The sequence below is a fragment of the Gopherus flavomarginatus genome, chromosome 2 (assembly GCF_025201925.1).
Source record: "Gopherus flavomarginatus isolate rGopFla2 chromosome 2, rGopFla2.mat.asm, whole genome shotgun sequence".
NCBI lineage: Eukaryota > Metazoa > Chordata > Testudines > Testudinidae > Gopherus > Gopherus flavomarginatus.
The window spans coordinates 176,537,847-176,562,468 of record NC_066618.1 but is presented as its reverse complement, the minus strand read 5'-3'; the positions used below and the strand labels follow the sequence as shown (position 1 = coordinate 176,562,468).

Genomic DNA, 24,622 nt, shown 5'->3' with positions numbered 1-24,622 from the left:
TTAAAACTCTCATTGTCTTTTGAGCAAACTGGCCAGCATTTATGTAATGTTCTTGGATTGCAACAATAAATTCAGCTCACTGAGCAAAGTGCCTTAGAATCTGGCCTTAGAACGCTTATTGGTCAATGCCCAAGTCTTGCTGATGTGACGTGAAAAAATAAACTTACTTATTGTTTTGTGTTTTCTGAAATTGGTAATAAAAGCAAATTCTCATGTTACTAGTCAACTTTTGAGAATGAAAATAGGAATACTACGTACAAAGGATGCTGGATCCAGGGAAGGTCTCTAGGCAGGAAAGGTTGAGGAAAATTTTCAGAATGCTTTTTCCCCCTCCCGTCTCTCTTTTAAAAAGGAAAAAACAAAGACAAAAACACAACAAACCACCATCTAACCACAAATTCAATAAAAGCTAATAAAATTATCTTTCTATAAAATAAGACAAACATTTCCTCCTTTGTTTCTTCCATCTTCTTCTTTTTCTATTCCTCTTTTGCGGCTTCTTCATTTTCACGCATTCTTTCTTCAGTCATTTTTCAGTGTCTGTACTTCCCCACAGACTACCTGGGCCAAATTAAGCATGGGGTAAGAGGTTTCATTCTCCACAGACTTCTGGGGAGTTGCACTTGCTTACATCAAGTCTGAATTTGGCCCATTGTCTCTATTTTTTTCACTCTTAGGAAATGTTTTATGCTTCCCCCCCTTGTTAAACCTAGTTCCTCTCTTTTTCCAAGACATTTTTTTTTCTCATTTGATGTTTTTCTCTCTGACTCAATCTCTCTCTCACATTTCTCCCTTTAGCATTATTTCCTTCCCACATTTCCCATACCTTAGGTTCCCTCCATTTTTCTTCTTCTTGCATTCCAGTCACCTCGTAGTGAGATGCCCCTATTGGTCCTTTCTCTTCTTTTCTTCGACACTGATTTTGCATGCTTCATTCTCATGTTGTTTTTCTCCATAGGTATTTTCTACCTCCAACTTCTTCTGCTGTAGTCTTCTCTCCCTATTCCCCCAATCTCATTTCCGTTTAACTTGTCCTCCCAGGGACTCCTCTGGGTCAATGAGATGAGGAAACTGCAAAGCAAATCTCATAAGCCTCTGAATTTTGATGAATATGTTGCAGAGGGTGAGAGAGAAATTGCAATACCATTCACACAATGCAGATGAGCTGATAGGGCTAAAACTACTGTAGCATCTGGAAGCAAATGAAAAAAAGCACACAGGATTCACTGAAGTCTAAGGTGCATCTTCTCACCTAGAGTAACAAAAGCAGTCATATACTACTATTACTGTTCACTGAAGTTGCCTAGGAGTGAGGCTTCCATAAATTTGGCAATGCACTCACCATATATACATTAAACATATGCATAATATGCACCACTCCTTTTCACAGCATTGCCAAATGAAAAGAGCGCTGCTTTAAATCTGTTCTCTCTATGACCTTCTTAGCTTAACTACCTTCAATTAAATCAAGAAAGGACTTTTTGATCTGCTACCAAAAAAATCTTGATTATTTCACTCTGTAGCAGTCGTATATGAAAAGGCATTACAGAAAGGGGAAAGGTTTCAGAGTAGCAGCCATGTTAGTCTGTCATCTGCAAAGAAAAAAACCAGGAGTACTTGTGACACCTTAGAGACTAACAAATTTATTTGAGCATAAGCTTTTGTCCGCTACAGCTCATTTCATCGGATGCATGTAGTGGAAAAAGGTGAAAGTTAACATTGTCTAGTGATCCTTCCTTAATTACCAAACCTCTTTTAAGTCCAAGAGAAAAAGAAGCCCAGAGCAATTTTCTGTGGAGCTCAATATGCAGCAGTGGGCACTGGGTTAGAATCTCCCTAAACCATCACCTGTGTGATATTTGAAATGCAAGATGCATCCATTACTTACTTATCCTGTGATTAAACTGTCCCTTAGACAATCAAACAGTAACCTATTGCCAAGTTTCAGGCTGAATTGTTCTTCAACCAGGCTATAGATGGCCTCATCCTCCCCTGATATTCAACTGTCCCCCACGTTCTTTTAATTTTCATTTACATGGTGGTAGCACATAGAGGCCAGGCAGAGGTTCCATTGTACATTCCCAACACACATAATAAATGACAGTCCCTACTTCAAAAAGCTGTGAATCAAATGTACTCCTGAAAAATGCAAGCAGAATACTTCTAAATCTCATACCTTCTCTCCTGGGTAGGTCACTTATAATTCCTACCATTTGGCTTATTTGATTTTATCTATTTCTAGAGTCAGGGAGCAATATTACCCAACATAGAGAACAATGAATGACAGAACTGTCATGTATCTGTGGAGAAACTAAAAAGCAGCTGAAATAATGGGCTAGATACATATCTTGGTAGTTTTATTCTGCTAGTAATTTGAGCAAGGCTCAAAGTAGAACTATTACTGATAAACCAAAGTAGTTCTGGATTAAAATAGCAATCTAATGTGACTACAAGAGACCCCCCAGAGAAGAAAGCCTTGTGTGTGTGAGAGACCAGGACAATATACCTTAGATCATATTTTGCTCTTTCTGTTCAGTAGGTTTGTATACTAGGTTGATGAGATTTCCAGATCTGCACTTCTGCTAAATATGGTCAATGTTTAAACAAATACAGTCAATATAAAAATCTCTGCTTTCCCATCTTTGTGTTGACTTACCTGTTTTGCTCTGTCTGACTAATGTGAGAATGATTTCTGACTCACCTCTCTGTTGGATATAATGTAAAACACAATAGCAATGGAGATTGATATTTTGGGCCAGATTTTCATAACACTGTGTACCCATGGCTGGCCAAGTGGATATTAAAATGACGAGTTATACAACTAACTGGCTATTTGCACATGCAATTACTACTGTGTGTGATCTGTACGATCAATCATGGTTACTTGCATGCAAAAATAAGGCACATAGGTCCTGATTCTCCACTACCTTTATCTTAGATAGTCATTTATACACCTGAGTAAAGTTGGTGTGAGATGCTACAAACCTAATTAGGTGTTTTACACTTATTTTGCACATGCTTTGCACAGGTGTGGACTAGACAAGGTACAATGCAGTGAAGATACATGCTCATAAATGCATACACAGAATTATGAAAATCTAGCACCCTATTACGAGTATATTTTCATGAGAAATGACAATGTACTGTACAACATATCCAATTAATGTATGACAAGATAAAGCAGCATATATAAAGATTACCCAATTCACATAGACTAACATTTGCAAATTGGGTGCCTAAAGCTAGGCACCTAAATTCATATTTAGATACCTACTGAAAAGTTCAGGTATTTTCATATGTCTGCAGGAGCGGTGGGTTTTCAGCACCTTTGAAAATAAATCCCCTTTTTCCAGATGCCCAAATATAGATTTAGGTACCTAATTTTACATATCCAAGGTTGAAAGCTTTGACCATGTTGCATAATCGTAACTGTTAGAATCACAAACCAAGTAAACTTCAGCAGTTCAATAAAACTCTCCAATATGTCTAGCAGAATATTTTGTGTAAGTAATTTCCATTCTTTTGTGTTCTCAAATATATGACCACATCCTGATTCACTACGCAGGCAAACTCCCACTGAAATAAACAGGAACGTGGCCAAGTAAGGACTGAGTAAACAAATGACTAAGAACATAGCAACTTTTGGATATTAAACAAACAGGAGCTTTTTAATATTCATCCTTAACATTGTCCATTATTGTTAGCATCCCATCAGGCTAAACTCCTGAAATGTTACAATATAAATAAAGTTTACATTTTTACCCAGCGACTGTCTCATTTCCTGCTCTTTCTATTGCCTTTATTTATTCTTCCTTTATCTGAGCTTGATGCAAAGCTCATTGAAGTACACAGGAATTTTTTAACTGTCTTCAGTGGACTTTGGTCTCTTTTGTGGGTATCAACAGCAGACAAGAAGCTCCTTCCCAACCTTTCCCCCCGCCTCTACATTGGCTGCTCTTGTTCATTCCCCAGGGCATTCTGTTCATGACTTTCCCTCTTTCTACTGGTGATCCATCGTGATCATTCTTTCTTGCATTTTTCCCTGAGTCCCAGATGGATTTTGTTCCTCTCCTCCTACTACCTTACCTTCAATTTCCCAATCTATTCCAGTTTCTGATCCTACTTTTTCATGAATCTCTGAACATCTTCTAACCATGACACACACAAATATCAATTCTGAATCCTGGGTCATTTATCTGTATGTGCAGCAGGTGTATCATTAACTTGGCTTCTTCTATTAATCAGCTTGCCAGTGGGAATAGTTCCTCACTTACAAGGATTGGGGTAAATTATATTTGGATTTATTATTTAAGATTAGTAAATATTAAAATGAAGGCTACTGTATCTGCCACAGATGAAAAATCTATGTATACTATATTTATCAGTGTGAACCATTCATTGGTTGATGGTCCCAAGTCCTTCTGGGAGGGTCACAAATCTACAAGATGTCTCTAAGTACTAGATTTGGCACTTGGATTTTTGATTTAGCTGAAAGATGTGTAAAAACACATGCAGCTAGACAGTTCCTTGGCTATCCATCTGAGAAAGCTCTAGTGCAGAAGTTATTGCTTCCAAAGTCAATTGTAACTTATGCTCACTAAATTGGCTCCAGATCTGCCCTTTTCAGACAGTAGCAAAGGAATAATTTATTCTTTTTGTGAAAATCACCCATGTTTAGCTTAAACAGCCCCTCCTTCTGATTCACTATCATAAATACCAAAGACATGTGGACCCAAGAGCCACAACCTTTGAAGGACAGCAGAACAATGGCGAATCAAACATTACGGGTAGCGGTGTCCGTCAGCACTGCAAACCGTGCAGCCTATTCCAAATATAGATCTGCAGTGTGACTCTGAAAGCAGAATTTGTACCTTTGCTCAATCATCAGGTTTCATGTTTAATTTCCTTTCCTATTTGCACCAATGAAATTTATACCAAAAATCTCAAAGATCATGAATGAGCTGTTCCGGTTTATAGTAACCTTGTGTTTTGATCCTAACGCACAACATGCATACAGTTTTATCACATGAAGGAAACTTGTATCTAAATAGAACGCTATGAGTTCAGCTCAAACTGAGATGCTTGCAGCTTCACAGGGGATCCTTTGATGGCACTCGCCACCTGATTCTGTTTGCTCCACTGTGAATGATACTTAGTGGACTTAACTCCCTGAAGAGAAACTGCTTCACAGAATATTGACAGAAATAATATCCCACCCAACTATTTTAGAGTGACTTCTTTCTGGGCAATCTTCAGTAGCACCAGCTACCCAGTGGGGACCGCTGATAACAACAATTGCCTGAGGAAGGTAGGCTCCATTAAAACACCTGTTGCCAAAATGTGTAGGTGAATGGAGGGAGGAGAAGCAGAAGGGAAACTCACTCCTTCAACAGTGTTTACTAGTAGAATGAGCAACTGAGGCAGAGCTCAGTCTGGTGCTGAAATTAGATACGGAGGTTTTATGATGGGAAATCTATTCTTTATATGACAGCTACATTTCTCATCATGGATCATAAAAACCAGATGATCCACCAGATTACTGCTCAATTGTAACTTGCGTCCACAATAAAAATGTCAATTTTCTCTATTGTTTTATGACACTGGCTAAGTCTGGAATGCTTTCAAGCAGGATACTGATGTTAGTTGTGGATTTAAACAGACCCGGAGTATTTATAAATGGTTAATTATGCAATAATTATTATTAGCAGTGGTAAGTGTGAGGAATGATACCAGGATCACTGATTCAATACTATCACCAGGAAGATTACTAAAACACCACCACTGTAATGTAAACAAATAGTTCTATTTGTAATTGACAGGAAAGGGTATATGACAACCACTTAATTTCCGACTCATTACCCTTCCCCCTTCAGACAAACATACTATCCTATTTCCTTTTATGATAAAAGCTCGTCCACAACAATCAATTCAAGAATATAAAATTACAAGGTCTAATAACAAATAATAATATTAATAGTATAATTCCTTGTATTTACATAGTACCTTTCATCAGATAATTTCCAAGCAACACGGACACAGAGAAAGATTAACTGACTCTTCCGAATATGTATAGTAAGCCAACATCAGACCCGGGAGTAAAACTCAAGGTCTAGCCACTAGAATATGCAGTGGAAATATGAGTTTTGCAGAACTTCAGCATCACTGGAAAATGTGGTACTGAAAGCAATTATTATAATGGATTCTCCTCAAAGGTTACCGTACATTTTGTTAAAACACTAATGTGGCAAAAATTCTGCGACACAGAAGGAAACCTCGACAGTGGAGACTAGAGGTAACCAATGTATCCAGTTTTGCCAGCAAAGCTTGTAATTTCTTTGACCCAACAAGTGTGTTCCTAACTAGGGGATTGATTAAAAGCCCGCTGAAATCAACAGACTCTCATTGACATCAATTGTGCACAGAGATGAAGTGTTTGTGTGTTGCAGTGAGCTGGGGCTTAAGGCTATTTCTTTTTTGTGTGATTAATTTCTTATTTATTTTAATAAAGAAACAGCCAATGAAAAGTCTTCTGTATGTTTCCAAATACCACACGTTTCACAGGATCATCAACAGAGTTATGCAACTGCGCAATTATACAACTTGTCAAAGCTGCAAGACAAGTACTTACACAGACATGACACGTTTGGATGGGAGTAACAGTAACATAAAAGGAGAAGAGCGGACAAAAGAAGGAAGGAGGGGACCAGTAGGGCGAGGAGAGAGGGAGAGAAAAAGTGGAAAAAGTTAGGTGGAGTGGAGGTCTGGCATTATTTGAGCCATCTCAACATTTTTTATCCAAATGTATCTAGAAACAGGGTACCGCTGCTCTATTCTGGACATAAGCCTACTCTTCCATTTTTGTAAAATCATGTGCTCAGTGATCATTGTAGCCCAAAGTCTTTATGGTGGAATTAAACTCAGCTTAGCAGGTATATCACCTAGGATATAATTTTTGGCTGAGGTTTGGTTGCTCAAGTCGAGCGCTATTTTAACCTCTTTCCACGGCTGCCTGACTGTGGGACAGTCCCACAGCATATGCATCAGGGTTCCTTTTTGTTTGGGATAGCGCCAACAAATATCTGAGGATAAGGGCTTTAGCCTGTGAAATCTTGGTGGCATCCAATACATTTTCAATAAAATCTTTTGTTGTATCAAGTGCAGCCTGAGATCAACAGAAACTTTCACAAGGAATTCCAGACCAACGGAGTTTCTTTTCATTAGTAAAGTGTACATGGTGGACACTGGTATAGGTATCCTGAAGCACCCACAGAAAAAAAAAAAAAGTGGGTGCTCAGTACCACTGGTGGCCCCATGGATCAGCTCCTCCCCTTCCCCCTAGCATCTCCTGCCTGCCCATGGCCCCACTGATCAGCTCCTCATCCTCCTTCCCAGCGCCTCCCGCCTGTCACAGATCAGCTGTTCCATGGTGTGCAGGAGGTGCTGAGGGGATGGGCTGGAGCAAGAGTGGGGCACGCCTGGGGGGTGGGTGGGAAGGGGCTGGTAAAGAGGCAGAGCAGGGGCAGAGCAGGGGTGGGAAGACGTGAGGTGGGAGACAGGGCAGGGTGGGGCCTTGGAGGAAGGGGTGGGGTAGGGGTGGGGCCTGGGGCAGAGTGGGGATTGAGCACCCTGGGTAAATGAGGAAGCCAACACCTATGGACACGGGCCTGGGGAGTTCATGAAGCATTTCTAAGGTTCCCAATAATTCTGAGGTCTCTGGCAGTCCTAGAGCATCTGGCCCAAACTGATAAGTTAGCAAGTGTCATATTTGTAAGTACTGCCACTCCACTGTGGGTGGCAGGTCGTAATGTTCCTTTAGTATTAGAAAAGGGACAAAGTCCTCATGATGGACTAATTGGGAAATCCATGATACCATGTTCAGCCAGTTCCTCCAAATTATAGATTTGTTCTCAATTTGCAAATCTGCATTGTCCCAGATAAGGCTATTTCTATTACACATGATCAAAATGTATTTCCCAAATGATTCAAAACCAATTCCTCCTCCCCACACAATAAAACAAAGCCAGGCTTCAGTGAAGACTTATGTCCATACCAAGATCCAATCTGTAGCCACTTTTTCTTTAGCTTTGTCTAAACGGTATGCCTGGACTATTTTAAAATGGAAAAAGGATCAATAACAGAAGGGATTCTGCTTCAACTTGGTAATTACATTTGTGTTTGGACAGAGAACAAGCGTAGAAAATATCATCCCAAAAGACAAGTGTTACAGAAACTCCCAAGTGTGCAGATGTGCAAGATTTGGAGGGCAAAGGGTGTAAATAAAACAGTTGCAGACTCAAATTCAGCAGGTGCTGTCAAGCTCCCACAATGTCAGAACAGAGTAAGAACAGACTCCCAAGTCCCTCGGTTTACAATGCAGTCCTCCAATATTGTCTACATGGATGCGCTGATGAACTCTTCACCCCAAACCTCACCCTTCCCCTATGTGGCATCAGAGATGCATTGTGCAACCTGTATCTCTAATCCTTCTTTTTTCAAGGCTGACAGGGTAATCCATGTTCTTTACAGACAATGTCTTTCCAACATTCTAGAGAGCTGGTACACACCTTCTCAGTCAATGCCAAACTCCCCAATGTTATATAATTATAATTAATAAAAAAAAATGCCTCCAGAACAGATGACGCCAAAGCAGCACATACCCCTCTGAACTACAACTGTCTTAATTTACCTGGTAAAACATGAACTATTGAGGTACTATATTGAGTGCCAAAGTACATTTGCACAAATACCAGATTTTGGCCACTGCAAGCCTTCTGAGAAGGTGGCCAAAAATGTAAACCAAGTGACTGACCCAATCTTGTCCTCCTCTTGTCTCTTAACTGGCCAGAGATCTCAGGGAGAAATCAAGAGGGAAAGAAACTAGAGAGGACAAGAAGTGGACTGTACCTATGAAATGTAGGGTCTCCCTCTAAGCCACTGGACTGCCATAATCATGGATGATTCTATAGGCTTTAAAGTATTATAACTGTGATGTAGGGAGCTCTACCAGCCATGGTGATTGTGTACAGATGCAGCACCTTTAAGATCTGGAACATTCTGGGTGTAATAGAGTACTTGTCACTTGGAAGCCAGTGTGGCCAGGGTTAAGGCTAGAGAATGAATTGGAGAATTAAATGGGGCTGGATATAGTTAATAAACATGATACCCTCTTCCTTCACTTATTATGTTACTTCAATTTTTTGACTGAACTAAAGTCATCATAATTAAGTTAAAAGGCATAACTGAAATTTGGGAGATAGCAACAACTAATTCCCTTATTGTGTCCACAGAAAAAAGTAAAAATGTGTACATGTGCAAAGACCTATCATGCTTTAAGAATATTTTAATTGGCATTTGGATGCCAATTCTACGGCACACACAAGGACTCTAATAAAATTCCTTTACCCCCCTTTGATCTACTTATATCTTCAAGTGCAGTGATGGCAAAAGCTTCGGCAACAATCTGGTGTACCCCAAGAAAATTGTATATACAATGACACACATTTGTATCTTGTTTTAATCAAGACACTTTGTGTTTTTACTTGAGTATGGGCAAATGGGAAGGGCTGCACCCCACTCTCTCAACACAGCACCTCCCTCTCCCACCCAGTGTACAAAATTTTCTCTCTACCTGGATTTAAGTTTTTAACTTAAATAACACAATAAGTTAGCTATTGTACTTAGCTTGCCCCTACACTTTCTCCATGGAGGCCTCTATTCTTACCCAGAGATGCCTCTCCCCAAACAAGACCTATGTTCTCCTTGTATCCTGCTTGGAGCTAACTGGACCCATCTGCCAGTATGACTCAGCAGTTACCCTGAATCTTAGAATCAATCCATTCCTATGGGGATGGGGGCGTTCCTGAGGCTACATCTACAGTTTCTACATTACACACCACTGGTTGTGGTGTGAAGAGTAGCTACATGCCACTGTGAAAAGCCTGCTGTGTCCACACTACAGTATGTAGCTACATGTGCCAGTGAAAGGTTCCGGCACGGGGAAGACAGCAGGGGGAAAAGCTTCAGCAGCTCCTTCCTGCTGGAGCCTTTCCTTGTGGTGGGGAAAGGCTGCCCCGCCCAGCCTTTCCCTGCTAGGGGAGTCTTTCCTGCAGAGGAGAAAGGCTCCAGCAGCATGGAGGCAGCGGGATGTTGCACTTCTAAAAACAGGGCCACCCGGGGGGGGGGGCAAGTGGGGCAATTTTCCCCAGGCCCTGGGCCCCACAGGGGCCCCCATGAGAGTTTTCCAGGGCCCCTGGCACAAGGTCCTTCCCTCATTCCAGGGGCCCCAGAAAACTCTCGTGGCACCCGGGCCCTTGGAGCGTCTTCTTCTCTGGGTCTTCGGCGGAAGGACCCCCTGCCACTGAATTACCACCGAAGCAGGGCCTCCTGCCGCCGAAGATCCCAGGCCCCCTGAATCCTCTGGGCAGCCCTGGCTAAAAACAGCAGCATAGATGGGGTAGCATGGCTTGGGCAAGTAGAAAGTATGCAGGGTACGTACTCATACCCTTCAGGTGTGTCTTTACTTGCCTTAGTCGTGCCTCATCGGCTACACTGCTGTTTATACCCATGCTAGGTGGGCTCAACAGCATGTAGAGTACAGATCCACTTAAAGAAGTGTGCAGTGTAGATGTACCTTTAAGATTTCCACACGGTTATAATTTAATTCTCTTTGTTGCTGAAAACTCATTAAATAGATAGAGATATAAAATATATTGTAATTTAGATTTCTACATAGTAATAAAAAGTAGTGACATGACTGGTGACAACTCCATGAAAGAGAATTTGAAATTTTTGATAAACTCACTGCACATACTCATGTACTTGTTCTAGGCAGTGGTATCAGTAACTCCCAGTGTTTCAGAGGTTGGTTGGTCATTACCATTATTCATGATGCTAAATCACCAATACATATTTTGACAATTTAGCTATGTATCTTTTTGGCCTTGACCTAAAAAATGTTTTTGGTCATATCGAGTCGGTTGTTGCCCCTAATTATTGGGATGTTAGCATTCACAGCTGATATTCAAAGTGCTTAAAACACTTTCAGTGGTTCAAAAGGGAGATTTAGGGAAGCTAGGTAATTATGGCTTTTCTCCACTTCTCATTGCTGCTGGCTGAAAAGATGGCAAAATCTGAAATGTGAGAGGGGGGATTCAGAAAAATTTTCAAACAAACTGAAGCATATAATCACTTTTTGGTGGTAATTTGGGATCACACTGTCATTCCCACCTCTACCCCCAATTTGACATGACATAGCTATCAAATTGTATTACAGCTTTAACTGCTATTCTAACACTGCATATGTTACAGCTCATGGGAGAACTATAAATTAAGAATATAATAAGGGATCATACACACAGAGCAGTCCTTGAAAAAAACAGAACGTTACTCTCCAAATAACGCAGAATAAAGACTCTTAAACAGAGCTGGAATGAACCTTGAGAGGTCATCTAATAATCTGTCCTCCCACACTCAGGCAGGACCAAGCATACCTACACCATCCCTGACACATGTTTGTCTAACCTGTTCTTAAAAACCTCCAATGACAGGGATTTCACAACCTCCGTTGGTAAACTTAATTACCTTTATAGTTAGAAAGCTTTTCCTCATATCTAACCTAAATCTCCCATTCTGCAGGTTAAGTCAATTACTTCTTATCCTGCCATCAGTGGACATGGAAAAAAAATTGATCACAGCCCCTTATTACAGTTCTTAACATAGTTGAAGATTGTTCAAAGCCCCCTCCCACTCCACTGGATCTTATTTTCTGAAGACTACACATATCCAGTTTTTTTAACCTTTCCTCTAAAGTCAAGTTTCCTAATTCTTTTATAATTTTTGTTGCTCTCCTCTGGACTCTCTCCAATTTGTCCACATCTTTTCTGTGTCCAAACTGGACACTCCTAATAGTACATCCCAGAATATTAACCTTTTACACAACTGCATCATTTTGCTAGTTCATGTTCAATTTGTGATCCCCTATGACGTCCACATTCTTTTCAGCAACACTACTGCCTAGCCAGTTAATCCCCATTTTGTAGTTGTGGATTTGATTTTTCCTACAGTATTTGTTGTTATTGAATTCCATCTTGTTGATTTCAGACCAATTCTCCAATTTAGCAAGGTCTTTTTGAATTCTGATCCTGTCCTCCAAAGTGCTTGCAACTCCTCCCAGCTTGGTGTCACCCAAATTTTATAAGTGTACTCCTCACCCTATTATCCAAGTCATTAATGAAATCACTGAATAGTTCTGGGTCCAGGACTGACCCATGCGGAACATGGGATACAGCCTCCCAGTTTGACAGCAAACCACTGATAACTACTCTTTGAGTATGTTCTTTCAACTAGTTGTGCACCCACCTTATAGTAAATTTCATCTAGACTACACTTCACTAGTTTGCTTATGAGAATATCATGTTGAATTGTGTCAAAAGCCTTACTAAAATCAAGATATATGACTTCCACTGCTTTCTCCTATCTATTATGCTAGTAAACTCCCTCCTTGTGACTGAAGTGGTACTGCAGGCATTCTCCACCTGAATTTCCTCAAGTGGAGCAGCAATAGATTTACTTTAACTACCTAGGGCAAGGAGAAGCTACCATGCGTTTGCTAAACAGCATGTTCCCTTTCAGTAAGGTTTCAGGACAGGAATCATTATAAGACCATTTATCAGGATCCTGGTAAGAGCTCCGAAAAAGTCCACAAACTCAAGTCTGAGAGTCAGGTTAGGCTTGTCTCCTGGTGCCTAAGAGAGAAACCATCAACCACTGCAGCCTGCCTGGTTTCTAACTCTTCTTATTTGCCTCTTCCTTTGTTTAAATAGCTCAGACTGGGGCAGGGTCTCCTTGATTATCCCCAGGCTGTAGGCTCCAGCCTGGCCCTTAAAGGGGTAGTATACTTTTCTCCCCAAAATATTCTTTCACTCCCTGTCAAAGAAGGAAACTAGTTTGGTTTGGCAAGATTTGTTCTCAACCAACCCATGCTGGCCATTACTTATCATCTTATGATCATCCATGTGCTTACAAATAGATTGTTTAAATAATTTGTTTATTTTCCTGGTATCAAAGTTAGACTGACTGGTCTATAATTTCCTAGGTGCTCTTTGTTCCCCTTTTAAAGAGAGGTATCATGTTTGTCCTTCTCCAGTCCTCTGGGACCTCACCCATCCTCCACGAGTTCCTGAAGATCTTTGCTAATGGTTCCAATATTGCTTCAGCTAGTTCCTTAAGTACCCTAGGGTGAATTTTGTCAGGTCATGCCAACTTGAACACATCTAACTTATCTAAATATTCTTAAACCTGATCTGGCTTGTGATCCTTCCTCCCTGTTATTAATATCAATTGTTTTAAGCAACTGCTCACATTTAACCTTTTTAGTGAAGACTGGCACATAACAGGCACTGAACACCTCAGCCTTCGTGGTATTGTCCTTTTTGAGCTCTCCTTCCCTGCTAAGTAGTTATGTCAAATAATAAAACAGAACGAATCAACTCTATCTTCCTACTTTGAGTGTTACCAACAGTAGGGGCTTGATTCTGATTTGATGCCGGTATAATTCCATTTGCATCCCTATTGGCATCAGTGTAAAGTCAGGATCTGTCCCAATGTGTGCAGTCATGCCATTCTGCCTCAAACTTAGTTTGAAGATATACAAATTATCTACAGGAAATCAGGTCACAACGTATTAACTTTCTTTTCTAAATACCTGTGAAATGTCAGTATATGTTGTTATATGGCTGCTGGGTTCCACTCCCTGAGGTGGCTGCATTTCAGTGTGATGAATAAAGGATTTTTGGTTCCATTGGGATGTAAAGCTCTGTATTATCCAGTTTAGCCCTAGCAATTTTTATTCTTATGTCTCAAAAGACTGACATGCAGTGCCAAAGCATGATGTACATCTCAAAATATTTAAGCAATAGGAACAGTAATATGTGATGATACCACAAGATAGTGTTGCATGTAGGGCGTGTTGCTGGCCTTGAAATAACCTCTCACAGTATGATCACACCTTAGGGTGTCTAATACCATTGCATCATGATAATACTGAACTGAACAAACAAAACAAAAAAACCTCTAAAGAAACCTATTTTTAATGAGGAGTAAAGAGTGAGTCAGATTAACTGAAGCTAGTGGAGGGAGGTGTACATTAAACCTCCCTATGCTAGCAAAGCCCTTTAAGGTATTCAGCCTAAGGAAGGGCAGATGGTATTAGCACTGTCACCTCACCTCAGAGTGTGTGCATGGGAAAGCAGCTTCAATTCCCCAAAGAGATGCATGGGAGTTCTGAGGGCGGAATCTCTTGAAGGGAGGCCAGAGCTAAATTTGTGCACTTCCCAGTTGCTCGGGTGACGGTCATTTCCCCTTCCTTAGTCAGCACTGCTCACTTATGGGCTATTCAGGAATTATACAGTCTTTCCCCCTGCCTCCTGCCTTGCAAGGGAGATTGTGGCTACTTTCTTGTGCTGCAACTTCCTTCTCTGATAGATTTTCTATAGCTATGGTCCTTTGCCAGATTTGCATCCTCTGAAACTGGCATAAACTGAGGAGTGAATCTAGTCAAGTATTTTAAATATCATGATTCCACTGAGCCAATCTTTTCAGATCTCATCCTAACTCAGAGTTTTCCATATCTAATTCGAAATGCTTCCCATCTCCAAACTTTTTTTTATAAATGGTTACATTTGGCCATCTGCAGAATCAAGCCAATGGGCTTCAGGAAGATAGAGTCCCTGGCTCTGGAGAGCTTTTGGCCTACCATCTTAAAAACATATTTTACTTGCAAAAGTGCCTATCAGTCAGTTTGAGTTGAAACCCATAGGGCAGCCTGGGGTTGAACTTGAGCTGCTAGCCTGAGTTAAAAGCTGAATTGCCATTTTAACTCGAGTTAGCAAATGTGGGTTAGCAAACCTGAGTTAAGACAACACTTTTTGCTGTTATTGCAGTGTGGATGTATCCTATGATGCCAATTGGCAGTAGTATATCTTCAATTGTTTTAGATAGTTACAGCCACTTGTGTAATATGCTAAAATACTATCAGATATATGTCTAAAATATAAATTAAATTTGAAAGCTATGGTATATCACTTAAATACAATTGCATTTATCTACTATCAAAATCTGGTTACATTCTGGTGCAAAATGAATATACCTTCAGTTTGCCAGATTCTTCTTACAGAGAACTACTACTGTAGTATGATTTATTATATATGAACAGGAAAATAAACATTTCCTGTTAAATTTTGGCAATTTTATTATGTTAAACCCCAAATACTTTGAATGGCACAGTAATCTGCCCCAGCAAGGTGTGACAAAAGTCATTATGATATGGAATAAATGTTTCATTTCATCACACACTATCAGTACCTTAATAAAAGTAACTGCCTGTATATTTGCTAAGTCAAGTTTTTAAAAATTGATCTATTAAGAATATAAAGACTTAATTTAGTTTACTAACATCTCTAACTTCCAAGTTAAAACAAATATGAAAGGCAGCATGGGCTGGTCAGTGGGTTGAAATCTTTGTCCAATGAAAAAGGGAATATGAATTTAGTGAATTTTGCATTATCAGTGGATGTTTGTCACAATTACCAAAATCGGGCATGTTTGACATCCATGTTAAATTAAAGAACTAGAGTGAAGAAGTATGGTTCAATTAAAAGACACTGACTGAATTTTACAGAGAAGCATGCAAGGGATAAGACTTCAAGACGCCTTGTTATATAGTAGCCAGTCTTATTAGTTTCATAGTTTTATAAGCTCTAAAAGTCACCCTTCTTTATCCTCTCCCCCCAAAAAAGGTCATCTTAAAATTATATTAAAAGACAATTTGTGAAAAGTTTGATTTTCATAAAGTTCTCTGTAAAAAGCAATGCTTGCACTTATTCAATTATTGTTGGATTTAAAAAAGTTTACTGTAGCTTTTATATTTTCACTGGAATGAAAAGTTCTAACCCCCCAACTCCATGTTCTACATTAATAAGAGTAGTGAAGGCAAATTACCCGCTCTGTTCTGAGGGTACAATCATACAAATAAATGTAATCAAGGTAGTAAAATGATACAAGCATGTTTTAACATATTTCTATTTCACTTTTCAGGTTGGCTGAACATAAGCTGCATATATAATGAAAATGAATAGTCCGTATTCAATGTTCATTAGCTAATGAATTATGCTAAAGTGATTTAAATTTTAAAGTACTTGTAAGTGTTAGATGTGTAACTTTCTCAGGGTATCAACAATTCAAAAGCCTTAGTATTACAATACTAAATGATTTCAGAGAATATTGACACAGTAATTTGTACCAAGAGGCAATTAATGTTCTTGAGCTGAAGTTCCAATAGATTAAAATTACAAATACTGCTTTTTACAAGTAGCTCTATACAGAGTTGAAACCTCATCTATTTATGATCAGCAGAGTGAAAAACAAGCGTATATGAAACAAAGACAAATTTATTGAGTCATTCTTTTTACTCCTTAATTTGATTTCTTGAATATATCATAAATCAAACTTTGAAAATACAGCTGTACATATATATACACACATGTATCTGCTCATAATTAAATAGTAATGTTAAATTACTTGCTCATTTGCTACATGAAAAAGGTTGCTATGAGTTTTTAATGTCTATTTAATATAGTCTTGTTTGACGATGACGGGTAGCAATTTCAACATCTTAGCACATAAAATAACCCCTAGAGGTCAATATGCTGCTATGACAGTCATTTTCCCCTTTTATTTGTCATATTAAACATCAATGACTGAAATGGTCTAGAGCATCAGTTAAGGAAGGAGAGTCACAATGAGAGACTTCTGCTTTTGAACCTGTGTGAGAGAAAAGTTAACCATATTGGCTGCACGTTTTTTTTAAACTGCTTGTTTAGTGGAGTACAACTGCAGTAGGTTTGCAGTCAGCCTCATCTTTAACAGGGAGGTGCAGACTGCAAAGATTACACAGTTCCTGACCTGTCTGTTTGGATTAAACTAGATCATTGCATGTTGGCACCTGTAGTTTCTATGGGACACACCTTTGTATTAAGAAGGAGGATGGCTGCAATGTGTTCCATTTAATGCAAATTAGGTGCAGTTGCCCTCAGGCTCCTGTTAAGCTGTCAAAGCAATCCACAACTCCCTTATTGAGATACTACTACTACAATATTCTACAGTAATCACTCAAAATACTGCAGTTTCCCTAATGTAAGTTTTAGTGTTCTAAAAGACTACTGGTGTTGAATTCTGTAGTTGGGTTTTTTTTTTTATTATAATAGGGATTGAACAAATTTTGGGTGCTCCTAGCTCACTACAGCAACATTTTTTCACAAGTATAAATAAATTATAAAAATAAAACACACTTTGGGGTCTAGCTTTTAGTATTTTGCCTGACTGGTTAGAGACACAGCTTCCGCTATTGATAAATGGGCCCAACCCTGAAAAAAGGGATCACTCACAATTGGATTTTTTGCACTGCATTAGCTGGAGCACTTGTCTGATCTGGTGTGGCAATTCCGAGGTTCTGAAAAGTTAATCTCCTATGACTTATTTTATATGCAAAGTCATAACCCTCTGGGACACCACAACTAGTTGGCCTGGAAATTAATATGTTGCCAAATTGGGGTGATAAACAGTACATTTCCAGTGTCATGTTCAGTGGGTTGGAGGCACTACTGACTTTGGACTGAATCCTATGAACACTTTTGCACATGAATAACTTTACTCCCATGACTGGTCTATTAAAACTAGAATACGTGAGAATAATTTGCCATTAGTAAAGCATGGTTGGTTTATAAATATCATTCAGTAAGACTGCACCCAAACCAACAGGGTCCCAAATACCTTTCCATATTTCCTATAGTACATACAGAGATATATAAAAACACCAGCTCAGTTTCTGCCCAAGGTTCAGAGTACACAAAGCTAATGTTGCTGGCCATGGGAGAATCACCCCAATGAAAGTGGATCCACCAGTGCGGCAGAGCCAGCAGAGGGGATTTGGCACATGGAGAAGGGTTCCCAGAACTCTCCTAGATTCCATCTGCCATCATGGTCCCTGGGGCCTTTGGAAGCTGTGAATAAGTTATAGCAGCCTTCAGACACATAGCTATCTCAGAGTCAGGGGAATGTAAAGATGGTTTAAATTCACCTTTGCACTCCTCCCCGCCAGTTGTGAGGTACACTCCCACCCACAGCAGAGGATTTTGGCCATTCTATCTATAGGTCAATATAAGCTAGAATCCATATGGTAAACATCATATTAAACCAGAACAAGTTATCTTCTCTTTCTTATATGGTCTCCTATAGCCATCTCACATGTTGGGCCAGGTCTCCCAAATTCCATTTTGTTCTTTAGAACCATGCCACATAATTTACTGTATAAAATCAAACATGCTGTGTGTTTTTTTTTACATTAGATTACATTTCACTCCAGTACCAGACTTTTCACTAAATCCTACAAAAAATTAAAATGTTACTTACTACTCCTTTCTTTTCTTAAAGCCTGATCTCTCCTTATCTTCATTCAGCTTTTTTCTTTCCTTCTTTGTATACCTGACTCTTTTCCTTCTGCCTCTTCCCCATCTAAATCTCTCCCTCTTTGCCTTTTTCCCTACCTCTCTCCATCTTTCCCACCTCTGGTGTTTGCTCTATTCACAATCTCTTCCTTCTCTATTCTCTTCCTCCCACTGGGGTGCACTGACTTTCTTTTCCCTTCAGAGTCACCTCCCTTCTTCATTCACTGGGGTGTTTTCCACCTTCCCTCTAGGAGTCTCATCACCCTGCCTCTACACACGAGGATCCAGTCAGGTTGACTACCTTCCCCCAACATACCAAAGTATTAAAGTCATGAGGCTGGGGCCAACTATTGTTGGGGACAGATCAGGTATGGAGTCTGTCTCCTCTTCTTGTTCCAATGTATGGCAAGAGACACTCAGAGTGTGGAAAGTAGTAAAGGAGCTAGCAGGGAGACCAGAAAAATAGGTTCTCACCTACAGAGTGCCAGTAGCCTGGTGCACATTTTAGACCATCTGCCGCAAAGCTGCTAGCAACTCTGGCTGAGCAGTGCAGGTGAATGAGGAGGAAATAACATCCTTTGGAAATAGGTCTTTTGATATCTATCATGTCTAGTATGAATGAGTGATGGCAGTGGCAGCTTCCACTGGGTAAGCCACTCAATAAAAAAAGTTCCCTACTCTTAAAGGCAAAGCCCCTCATAAACCTAAGTTTTAAAGGTAAGGTGCACCTATTACCAGGAACACACTATAAACCTACTTGAAAATATATTTTTGTAATTACACTTGGAATTTTTAAGCCTTCTATTGTTGGTGATAATCTTACAAAAAGAAATGAAAATTATGTAATTTCTGACAATATCAGTGTGGAAGCCCCCACTGGAAGATACTGTAAACCATTTCCCATTCTGCTTTAACACAGGCCTCAGAATTGAAAGGAAAACTTTAATGTTTAATGGTTAAACCAAATGTTTAATTTTGAACATCCCCACAGAGTTGCACTGTAGTGCCGAGGTTGCAGTTAAGAGTCCAGGTTCCTTTATCTTGCCGACATCCAATCTACAGTATAACAAAAACATTTAGAAACTAATGTTAAAATAGTTCTAACTAGGGTATTAACATAATTTACTTCAGCAGTATTCATCGGGATCATTTATATCTTACACATGTGGTGTATAAATATACGCCCTCCATATACATATACAGTTGGATTTTCATATATATATAAAACACTCCTGTGCAAAGTATGATTCATTGAATTAACAGTTGGTAGTTTAGCTTTTGCTAATATGTTCAAAGGCAGTTTATACTTCTAGCAGTATGATGTATAATCATTATTGCTTTAAAAGGGTCCCATCCCATCTGCAAGAGAAGGAACATAAATGGGCTAATCTCGGCACTGAAAAACAATCGAGGCAATCCAAAAGAAGTGGAAAAAATGTGAGCCAACCCTTGGCTGACCATTTACTATGCAATTAGTAAGTATTTTATTAGAAGATCTGTAACTACAAACATAAAAAACCTATATTTCAAGTTTACAAAAATAGCAGAGGTGGAAATTCTATCCCAGATCATGAATGATAGTTAGTCTTACACTAGGATGTAAATCACAAACGAGAAGTGGGGGAAAGTAGCCTAATGACTGGAGCAAAGGAGTAGGAGTCTGCTTCTACCACTGACTTGCACGTGACCTTGGGCAAGTTGTCTAACTTCTCTGACCCTTGCTTTTCCCTTCTGTAAAATAGTGGTATAACTGTATTGACATAACAGGCATATTGTGAAGTTTACTTAATGAATGTTTGAAAAGCACACTGAGATCCTCAGATGAAAAGTACCAAATATTTGACTATTTTCACAGACCCCAAGACATTCCACATATGCTGATTAATAAAATTGCAATGGAAACATCCCAAACTTAGCAACCTCAAACAAATATGAGAACAATCTACATGCAAATGCTACTGGACAGACAGAGGGCAAGACACACACAAATACACACACAGAGATACACCTTGTGTCTCATAAGATTTCAAGAGCATCAAGGTTGAATTACAGCAACTCAATGCCCTAAGTATGTTCAATATGTGGCTACACAGTGCCCTTTCAGTTCCATCTCCTAATGTCCTCACCCAGCTACATAGACTTTGAGGGGTGATGTTCAGAGCCCTCTTTTTAGGTGGTGGCAGTGAGTGGCAGTGAGAGCTATGAGTAGGGTGACCAGCCAGCAAGTGTGAAAAATCAGGATAGGAGGTTAGGGGTAATAGGAGCCTATATAAGAAAAAGACCCAAAAATCGGGACTGTCCCTATAAAATCGGGACATCTGATCACCCTTGCTGTCAGCTAGGATCCCCTCTTCCTTTTGCCCTGCAGGAACAACAGCAGCGGCACTGAGTCTGGGGTAGTGCACAGATCTTGGCTGTGGTGGGCAGCTGGTGCCTGTCTGATTCAGTACCCCTTGAGAACCAGACTGACTCATTGGAGGCAATATGTTTCTTGTGCTTTCCAGGCCCAAGGTGTATCTGACCCTAGAACCAGGAGCCCTAAACAGTGACCTATTGTACCTAGCGGTTCATCCAGCCACAAAGAACAGCATGTCTTACCATCTACAGGAAGTTCATGAAAATGACTATAGAAGATTAAATCCATACTTATCCCTGGAATTTCCTGATCATTTTTAAAAAGAGTATAACAACACAATCCCTGTATAATGTGTTAATGCTGACTTGATTTTAAATTTTAAAGTGAAACAAACACTGTTCTGTAAGGGTTCTTTAAAATAGTCATATATGCAACATATTCGAGTTAAAAGATTTTTTTACGGCCAGAAGGGACCATTTGATCCTATAGAGTAGACTGACCTCCAGCTTAGCCACTAGTTCCTAGGTCCAGTTTCTCTCCACCCTCTCCCGTCCCACAGTTTCACCAAATTCCTTGTCCCAATCTATTCCTTTCACTCTCTCCAAGTGGCTGGATAAGAAATTGTCATCTACCTTCATCACTACCCATACGTCAATGAAAATATACCAGTCAGCTAAAAATGCCTGCTTTATGTCACCTTGGATGTTCAAGGCATAATGTGGAAGAGCCCTGAAATAAGCCGTTTCCTTTTTAGCATATATGCTAACGAGGAACCCCACCTGCCCTGGACACTGTCAAGCACAGACAAGGATCTTAGATGGTAGATACAGATCTCTTGACTTTAACAACCAAAACAAGTGCCTTCAATCTGCGGCAAAAGTCTGTTGTATGTGAGAGAGTTGCACACACAGACTAAGGGGAGCATATGAATGGGCTGAACTATGACTGAACTTCAGAAAGACACTGTGTCTACATGTCAGTTTGTACCTGCTTGAAAAGTGTGTGTGTGCTACACTTAACCCCACCCTCAAACAAACCACTCACATTTAAAAGAACATTAAGATTGCAAAGTCAAGTACTCCCAAGAGAGGAAATGTCAGAAATAATGTTTTACAGAAAAAAAAGGACACTGAAAAAACAGAAATGCTGTGATGTGGCATCATATTGACAACCCAATGGGTCAGTGGCATGGCTGAAACCTCTAGATCAACTGCACAGTCCTCTGCCACTTGAGCTAATGGAATAACTGATAGCAGTAATAGGCTGTCATCTCCTATGTGGAACATCACTCAAGAGGGATGAGATTTGCTGATGGCAGAGGAATGGTGAGACTCAGGAATCTTGGGTTTCATTCCACGCTATGGAGGGGTGTGTGCTCTTCTGCCTGCTTCCCTGAAGCCTGACCCCTTCTGCCTCATCCCTAACATCCCATCCGGTCCCAGTCCTGTTTTCTCCCCACCCCTGGCTTCTGGTCCCACTACCATTCTCCTTTTCAACCCAGACCCAGTCTCCACTTCTCAGGCTTCTCATCCCAGTCTCCTTGCCCAGCCAGTCCTAGTCTCACTGCCTGAGTCCCAATCATCCATCACCTCCCAGACTCCTTCCTTTCCCACACCCAATCTCTTTGCCAAGCAAGTCCCAGTTTTCTCCTCCAAGCACCTCATTTGATCTGTCCTTCTCCTTCTCCATCTCCTGGTTCCTTGCTCTAGTCTCTCTCCCTGGACTCCTCATCCAATATGAGTCTCTTCCCACTCTCTCCCTGGCTTCTTACCTAAGTCCTCCTGACCTGGCTCCTTGTCCCATGCTCTTTGCCCAGCTAGTTCCAGTTCTGCCCACTCACCCAGCTCCTGGTCAGATCTGTGTCCCCTCCCGCTTCACCCTCATTTCCACCACATTAGTTCCTAGTCCCAGTCTTCTTACCCAGCCAGTCCCAGCTTCTCTGCCCTGTCTCCAGTCCTACAGTTTCACCAACTTCCTTTTCCCAATCTATTTGTTTCACTCTCCCCAATCCATTTTTGTCCTCAGATGCAGGTCATTGATAGCACAGGAGAGAGAGGTTCCCTGCTCTGAGTTCCAAGTGCCTGACTCCACCACAGCCTGCAGCATTAATTATAGTGAAAATTCAGCTTCAACCCTTTAGCCCTGGGCTAGACCACACTGAAGTATTCTCTGGGGATGAGGCACGCACGCTCCACTCACAAGGAGGCAGTACGAGGGGATGGATCATCCTCAGTTGCTCTGTGGGGGGTGATGCATGAGCAATCTAGTCAGCACTTAGGAACCGTGAAAGGCTGGGACATGCTCAGTCAGGATGGAATCTTCTGAGATTTTAGTTGTTACAGTCGAAGAAGTCTCTACTGATCAAGTGCAAACTGTGATTTTTCAAAAGCTTAGAACTTGGCCAAATTTGGATGGATTGTCTCAAGAATGGTGAAACACACATCTCTGACACAAAGGCCAGTTCTTGCCAAATTTCAATTCCCTGTTTTAAAGTGAGGCAGTCGTAGAGATGTTCAAAGAAAAAGTCGCCCGAAATTTTGAACATGGTCAAAATAACATTTTTTTATTTAGCCTCATTCTCAGAAATGGCTGACGTGTTTTGGCTGAAATTTTCCAAAATACTTCAGCATGGGTGTATATTCAGCACAGAAAATTTCAGCCCATGTAAAATTATAAGCAACTGAAAATAGGGTTATATAATGGAAAGTGTTGGGCAACCTTAGTAATAGGAAGCACAACCAGCCCCATCTAAAATAAAAAATTCTAAGACCTTTCAGAAATTTACCTTTTCTTAAGAAAGTTATATTTTGGGGCCTACACTGTTTGGCAGAATCCCTTTAACTTCAGGTTGGGATAAACAAACTTACATGGCATTAGGAGACAGGAGCTATCTTATCAGTTTTTATGCCATCCTTATATTACAGGGGTAGGCAACCTATGGCATGCGTGCCAAAGGTGGCATGTGAGCTGATTTTCAGTGGCACTCACACTGCCCAGGTCCTGGCCACTGGTCCGGGGAGCTCTGCATTTTAATTTAATTTTAAATGAAGCTTCTTAAACATTTGAAAAACCTTATTTACTTTACATACAGTTTAGTTGAGTTTAGTTATATATTATAGACATAGAAAGAGACCTTCTAAAAACATTAAAATGTATTATTTGCATGCAAAACTTGAAATTAGAGTGAATAAATGAAGACTTGGCACACCACTTCGGAAAGGTTGCTGACCCCTGTTATATTAGGACAGGAGCCTAACACACTGCTCAGTCTAGCTTAGGGTGACCAGATAGCAAGTGTGAAAAATCGGCACAGGGGTGGAGGGTAATAGGAACCTATATAAGAAAAAGACCCCCAAAATTGGGACTGTCCCTATAAAATCAGGACATCTGATCATCCTAGTCTAGCATATTTCCTTATATTAGCCCTGGTTGCCTGGTGCATACTGAGTATAATGCCTGAACCAATACCTATGAAACTCAGTTTGAACAATAAAAACTAAAAAGAGAACCTTGAATGAGGACAAATCTTAGCCTAGATCTGGCTTTGCTCCCACAAAGCCCTTGTAACTGACTGTACTCTTCCACTCTGCAAGGACATCTCGGTCCTGGGGTGTGCTGAAGAAAGGCTCTTCATCAAATGAATTGATAACACAACCGAGATTTTGATCAAAGTCTGTCAGTCCTAGTTTATCTATCTGGAATCATAATTCAGGAATGAAGCTGCCCCTAAAGTTGCTCCTCCCCACCATTAAATTACATTCAATCA

The 24,622-nt window shown here is 40.3% G+C and overlaps 1 protein-coding gene across 2 annotated transcripts in view; it reads right to left on the bottom strand.

The window, feature by feature from the left end:
- Positions 1-24,622, bottom strand: part of GMDS (GDP-mannose 4,6-dehydratase) — a 550,007-nt gene that overhangs the window by 15,135 nt on the left and 510,250 nt on the right. Inside the window, exon 10 of one of the 2 annotated variants that reach the window (XM_050940197.1) lies at positions 19,455-19,556. The exons of the other annotated variant lie outside the window; for it this stretch is intronic. Coding sequence (XP_050796154.1) covers positions 19,470-19,556 — 87 coding nt within the window. The 3' untranslated portion in view covers positions 19,455-19,469. Of the gene's footprint in view, positions 1-19,454; positions 19,557-24,622 lie in introns of those variants that run through there. 2 annotated transcript variants of the gene reach the window in all.